The sequence below is a fragment of the Trichoplusia ni genome, chromosome 6 (assembly GCF_003590095.1).
Source record: "Trichoplusia ni isolate ovarian cell line Hi5 chromosome 6, tn1, whole genome shotgun sequence".
Taxonomy (NCBI): Eukaryota; Metazoa; Arthropoda; class Insecta; order Lepidoptera; family Noctuidae; genus Trichoplusia; species Trichoplusia ni.
In genome coordinates, this window is record NC_039483.1 from 17,247,445 (window position 1) to 17,254,677 (window position 7,233).

The following is a 7,233-nucleotide window of genomic DNA, read 5'->3' on the forward strand; positions in this document are numbered from 1 at the left end:
GATTAATAAATGTTATACAGTGTCTATGTTTGCATTGTTCTTAGATTATATCTGGGTCTTACTAATTGATAGAAGGAGACATGCCTTTGCATGGAATTTAGAAGTCACGTGGACGAAATGAGAAATGGAAGTAAAAAAAGACGAGTGTATTTTACAAAAATAAATAAAATGGTTTGAACTTAAAATTAACTTTTGAGTGATGTACAGAGCCTTTGTACTTTTATTATTGTGTTTTGTATCATTTTTAGGTAAGTGGACAGTTCTTAAGGAGTGCACCAGCTCTGAAAAAAATACGGTTTCGATTTTCAACAAGATGAAAATCTTCATTTTTTCAGCGTGTTGATTTAGCGGTCATAAATTTCTTAACATGACAATCTGATACTGTGTCGATGAAAGAACGAAATAATGCTTTAGCGCCTTTAGCTCAAAAACTCTATCCTAATAATCTCTACTATTTACAAGCTAAGTTGACTAGCGCCATCTATCATAGGTATTGCTCAATAGGTGCGTAGTCGACGTTGCCGCGCACGCCGTAGTTCAGCCCGCGGCCGCCAGGTGCCGCTTGCTGTCTAAAGAACTCTGCGACATTGCCACTCATACTGCCGTAGGGGATGCCTCCTGAAAATATAATTAAAGGTAATATATAATGGGTACATTGCATGTGATTATTTAACAAAACATTATTTTTAAATTCAGAAGTGTAATAAAAAACCTCTTTTTCCATCCCGGCACACATTATTTTAAACTTCGAATCATAGGATTGTGTCTCAATTCTTTTCATATTGTAATTCATTTACGATTTTTAAATATTATGAAATCTTAAACATAGTCAAGTAATGAACTTAAAGCAACTCAACAATCATAAACTCGAGGAATGTATAAATAATTCATAAATTGCATTATTTTCATGAATATCTTGGTAATATTTTCTATTATTTATGAAAATTTATTTAAATGGTTTCCACCAAATCGTACATTAATGAAGCAAACGTTTTGCAAGAAAATAAAAATGTAAACTGTGAGGGGTATTCGGTCAAGATTAATGAAAAACAATTGCTGTATAAATATAATAAAATGGAAAGGGCTTTGTCGACAATTTTGGAATTTGTCAAAGAATTGTTAACCGGTTTCCCAATCCTCACGACATTAGAAAAAAATCCCTAGAGCGCGAGTCGCTTATAATAAAGAAAAATAATAAAGATCACCAATCGCCAAACTCATTAAAAAATTACCCAATCTTGTAACAAAATATGTTTTTGAAAGTTTAAAAATAAAAGACAAAATAAGTCTTCATTTATTTTGTATTTTCTTCTTAACATTTGTGTCATGAAACGTTACAAGAGTTTATTTAACCTTCCGATAACTACGCGTCATAATGTGAAATGCTATTAATAATTATTATGCTTACCATAAGACAGTCCAGGTCCCGGCAGAGGGATGGTTTCACCGCTGTCAGGTCTTGCGTGCACCTGCAGGAGCAGTGCGAATACAGCAAGAACGAAAACCTGGAAATGTTTAATAGAATATTTTAGTAAAATGTAGAGCCATGCTGGCGTCACTGGCGTGTAAAGGGTATGAATAATGAAATTTTTTTAGTAGCCCGTAGGGATCCCACTGCTGGGCAAGGGCCTCTTCCAAACATTTGGGAGGAATTGCCATAATCGCCACGCTTGGCAGGCGGGTTGGCGATCGCAGTAAGATGTCAAACGGTTCAGAGACGCTGCTGTCCGTCTTCTGTGTTCCTTTATTCCCTTAGTCGCCTTTTACGACACCCACGGGATGAAATGGGTTGGTACTGTTCGCCGCCGGCACCACACAGCTTGATGCACACAGCAATGATGAAATTAGGGAATATTATTATGTCGGAGTTCAAAAAACCCCTACACCATGTAGCAATCCTGCGTAAAAAGTAAAAGGAAAATGAAGAGTCAAAAAGATTCTATACCATTGGGATTGTGGTAAGAAGTCAGTCTAAAACAATTCATTATTTTTTTATCTATAAACACACTACCATCCTTAACACAGCCTTCTGCTAGATACAAGCCTCTTCCCACATAGAGATGGTTTGAGTATTGATCAACATTATAGACATTAAGTTAAAAACATAAAAAAATTGAATGAGAAGGCACTATCAACTAAAAATATTCACTGACTAAAAAACATTGAGGGACAGTTTGTAATTCGTGAGTATTAATCAAAACAACATTTTTATACCTAATGACATAAGTGGCCAAATTATTTTAAGGAAGTAAATATATCCGGAATGTGGTTTAAGGTTTATTAATTAAGGAGTTTATTGCTGAAGGCTGGTCGCTGCAGTTTAAGAAGTAGAGGTCAAAATGCCGGCAGCAAACATTTTTTGCATCGGTATAATTGCTTGTCATTTTGAACGCCTAGGTTTATAAATGTTAACCAGTATGTTATAAACAAAATTAAAGCTTCTAGATCTTGATTATATTTCGATTTTTGTTTTGTAGTAAGTACTTAATATTGCTTAATTTCATTTTTTACATGAAAAAATTTGAATTTGTGGAACTGCTTAGTAAAATTCGCTTTGAAACTAAAATGGTTATTGTTTTCTTCAATCATTCACTGTTCTGTATGTGTTTTATTTAGATTTCTGGCAGAATAGAAGTATAATTGAACAATATTACCAGAAAATCGATAAATCGTGGTTAAACATTGATAATGTGTTACTACTAAGGACAAAGAATAATTACGGTCATTACCTCGCCTTAAACAAAGAACAGCTGACATTTACGAAGTACTCAACACGCATGCGCACAAACGCAACTATGCAGTTTTGTACAACTTGTTTTGTTTATATCCGTGATGGTTAATACGGAAAGGTTAGGTATATGCAGACAATATGAAGGACAAGACATTCGAGGGGAATAATATGATTGAGTAAGGAGAGCTGACTGCCATGGTATATGTCTCATAGTTTGCTGGTTGGTTAGGTAGGTGATATGGTTCCAAAAATGCCAAATTACACTTAAAATGTGTAGTCATAAATAATGGCTGAACACAGTAGAATATGCAGAACTTTAAGAAAGAAACCACCACATATAAATAACGATGCCAAAATAAATAAAACATTAATTAGTGCTTTTAAATTCGTAATGCGAGATGGAAATAAAATACTTATTTGTGGTCAATGGCAGGCCACTACTGACCCAAATTCTAAGTAACAGTATGTTTAAATAAATTAATATCCATATATTATGAATAAAGAGTTTGTTCATTTGTTTCATAAATGCCTTAAGATCACTAGTTTATGGGTTGAAATGGAATGAAATAATTTATTCTGCACATAGGATAGACGTCATCACATTAACATGTCATGTTTAGCTGTCTGGAAACAACATTTGAGTATACCCTTTTTTTATTTTTTGTTAAGGCGGCGGAATCCTCATGGACATCCACTCCCTCGGGGTAGAAAATGTCAGGCTGACTAAACCTCAACCGCCGTGCTACGTCATCCACGTTTTTGCGTCGGTGTATGGCAATGCGTTGCAATCTTTCATATACTCAATCAGGCTGCCCTGAGAAGAAAAGCTACAAACACAGGTTCGAATTATTATCATGTCTCAAAGCCAAAAGAAAAAAAAGTTATTCACTAGGCAGTGTAAAACCATTACCTAAGCCCTAGTTAACCAATAAGGCACACGTTAACTCACGTAACATTAATCATGTGAACTTGATCTTGGTCCGCTTATGTCACAACCTTGTGCCAAGGTCCAATAGACCTGCTCGCCATGTGCACTAGCAACTAGACCAGCAGGAAGTCTGATAACGGAACTGATTTGTTTTAGGCATTTTGGAGGTTGGTGAGATTTCGATTCGTAGTTAGATTTATTGCCTTCGATGGTAGACGAGATTGGTACAGCTGAGGGTTAGCGCTAAGCTAGGCTTGTGAACTTAGGCCGTAAAATGTTAAGAAAGGAGATAGAGATAAGAGATAGATTGCGATTGAGATTGCATTAAAGTTAAATCATTTGGCTAACTATCGTGAATAGTATAGTTAGATAGTACTAAGTTTTCCGAGGCCTTGTCTACTATCAGTTCCTTAAAGTAATTCGTATGCCAGAAAAGGCTTTGTAAAGGATAGGTTGCTTTATAAAGCTAATAAGGCGATTCAACAACAATGTTTTTACAAAACTGTCTTTTTTATTAATAAAAATATTTCTCAGAGCGAGATAAAAAATTTCATTAATGGCCGAAAGCAAAACGCATTAAAAAGGTACTTCACAAAACTTAACGGAACTTGTTAAAGTATACAAAATTGAGAACTTACATAATACTTAATAAAATAAATGCCGTAATCACGCATAATACATACATATTTATATGGAAAATTATTAAATCACTTAATGTAATCATTAGTGAAAGCGGCCTTATAAAGTATTTAATTACATAGTACGTAATAATAAGCAAGTTATCAAGTTTTAAAAACACGAAAACGGATACGCTATTTGTTTTGTCACGAGAGAATATTTTGAATTTTGATATAACATAGTGTAATGTAATATTTTAAAAGCCTATTACGCGAAGCTTCATATAAATCTTCACTGATTGAGTAGAGGTAGGCGTTTTGTTATCAAGTTTATAGATGTAGAGTTTGAGTAGCTTGGTTTTGTTATATTTTATGGTTCTAGGTTCGAATTTAAACGATCCATGGAAAGTTTTTAAAACTTATTTCAGTAGCTTTCTATTCTGGACAATATGGAAAAATAAATGAATTCGAAGAATTTCGGAGCTAGAAATTTAATTTTCTCCAGACCTTTTTGTAAAGGAAGAAGCATACGTCCATGAAGAAAGTATATAGTAAACTTCATTGTAATGCTTATCATTCGTCAATTTTCAAAAAAATAATATATTACATTTTCGCTTCATATTAGTTATGCCTACTTCAATAAAACTTAGCAAAATCCACTAAGGCACGCTAAACGATACCTCACCACAAACGCTCGTAATTTCAAACCCTTTCACTACATTCATAAACTGCGATAATTTGTTAAAATGTAGGTCTACAATCTACATAATACGCAAGGTATTAATATAAACGGCATTGGCCTCAGCAGGTAATCATACATATTATTATATGAAGTATAAAATATCACGTAGGTATATGAAGCCGAGCATGTGATCGGCCTTTCATTACGTTGGAGTCAATTCAGTGACGTCATTGGGATACTAAGAAGCCTACTGCAGTTAAGGACTGACGGGTTAAAAGATTGTTTAAGAAGGGATGCTGAATATTTAAGTATGCTTGACGCATCTAATAGTTGTTGGCCTGAAAGTACCTATACTTATTACATTGTTTTATTTATCTCTGATAATACTTTAAAATTCTCAATGGTGTTCTGCAATAATAGATAATGCTATAGCTTTGATGGAAGCAAAATTAAAAAGCATTGAATATTGAAAGTTTTCTTTCCCGCTCGAATACCTATTTGATAAAGAGCCAAGACAGTTTAAAAACCTTAAGTTAGACATTTTTTTTTAATTAAACTTTTATATTTTTCGTAACTTCCATACAGAAATAGACATTGCTTTCAATTAGGATGAATTGTGAAATGACCCATAACCAAGCCTATGGCAAAATGAAACGTTCACTTAATCACTGATAACGAATTAATTGGCGATGTTCAGAAAACATTCATTTTAAGTTAATGGTCTTTTGCCAGGTAGTGTGATTTGACAAGAGTCAAGGGCCTACCCACCCCCTAGGTCTAAGTACTTCAAAGGTCAAGAGTCGGAATTATTTACTGGAGATACTCAAAGGCTAAGCTTATACAAAAGTTCTCAACACAGCCATTACCCATAAAACCTATCAAAATACCAGAAGCTTCCTTTTTTAAATTACAATTTGTACAATGTAGGCACAAGATAATAACAAACAAACAAAAGCGACTCACCCGCAAACAAATCATGATGGCTACAGAAACAGTGCTTTAGTGCGCGCGCCGCGATACCGCCTCTATTTATATAGCCACAGTGACCGTCAAACGTTCGTGTAAATACGCAAAGCCTTTACGATAAACATTAATCTATACCGGTTGTCAAATTGAGATAAACAAAGACAGCTGATGTGTGTAGGAAACTGACAAATGTTTAGGTCAATACAAAGCCTTTTTGATATGCTGTTGAAGGAAGGTTTAGTCTGAAAATATTCATGCCTTAAGGAGTCATACGATATCATCGGATGGAAATCCGCGAATCTAAGCGAATCTTAAAATCATATGGTATTGCAATAAAAATGTTTAAAGCTTAGTTACCTTCTTTTTCCAAATAATTAACTAATAAGCTACATTTTCAGATACGTGAAGTTAACCTATGAGGAAAACAACACAGGAAACCTAACATTACCTAACCTCACAATACGACGAAAAAAATTTAAGATACATACCAAAAAATTTGGTCCAAGCAAATCTCCTGTTTTCGTCGAAACATTGCGAGATATACAAACACAACAACACCTGTACTTACGCCTCGCAAAATCCAAGCAACGCGCCACCACTCATAGTTTTAGTCAAACGAACTTTCAAACCATTCAATCAATATCACTGAAGATATTATGTAGCAGTTTCAATCCATATCCATAGATGGCGCTGTAGCAAATTTTCCTATCCAATGAAACGTCGACGGTAAGTTAATCCGAAACCCAACTGAACGATATAAAATTTTTGGTCCTATTCTATTCTAGTTATTGTAAAAAAAACGAGCAACGAAATACAATTAACGGTAGACGTGGTTTCAGTCCATTTTCAAATTAGTTACTGTAAAAAAACTCGTTTTCCTTGACTCGGAGTTTCCAATGTTTGTCAACAATCATTTGATAGTTACTAAATGCAAATCAAACTATATTGGTTTTGGTGCAAAAAAATTGTGCTAACTACCTAAATCAGTTATTACTAAAATATGATGCAAGGGAGGTGACAAAGATCGGATCCGTTTAGCGTACCTGGTACCAAACTTAATTTTGTAGACTTGTCACAGTTTACACGAAAAACCAGAGTACCGTTTTTAATAAATAACATCAATTTCGTTATTGCACGTTTGTTTCCTGCACCCTATTTGTGGGCAGGGAACCTTCAATGTTGCGAATTCGACTCGCACTTGACAAATTCAAATTACAAAACTTTTAAATAAAAATGTCGTACGCACTCAACGTCATCCATATATAGGTATAATCATGGCATAAAATAGAATCAGTTTTCATGTGTACAA

The 7,233-nt window shown here is 34.4% G+C and overlaps 1 protein-coding gene across 1 annotated transcript; it reads right to left on the reverse strand.

The window, feature by feature from the left end:
• Positions 1-350: 350 nt before the first annotated feature.
• Positions 351-6,075, reverse strand: LOC113495013. The gene is made up of 3 exons (XM_026873572.1): positions 5,922-6,075; positions 1,409-1,505; positions 351-618 (listed from the first exon to the last, which is right to left on the reverse strand). Exons 1-3 carry the CDS (start codon positions 5,934-5,936, stop codon positions 485-487), a joined length of 246 nt encoding a protein of 81 aa, XP_026729373.1. The 5' UTR covers positions 5,937-6,075; the 3' UTR covers positions 351-484.
• Positions 6,076-7,233: the final 1,158 nt, after the last annotated feature.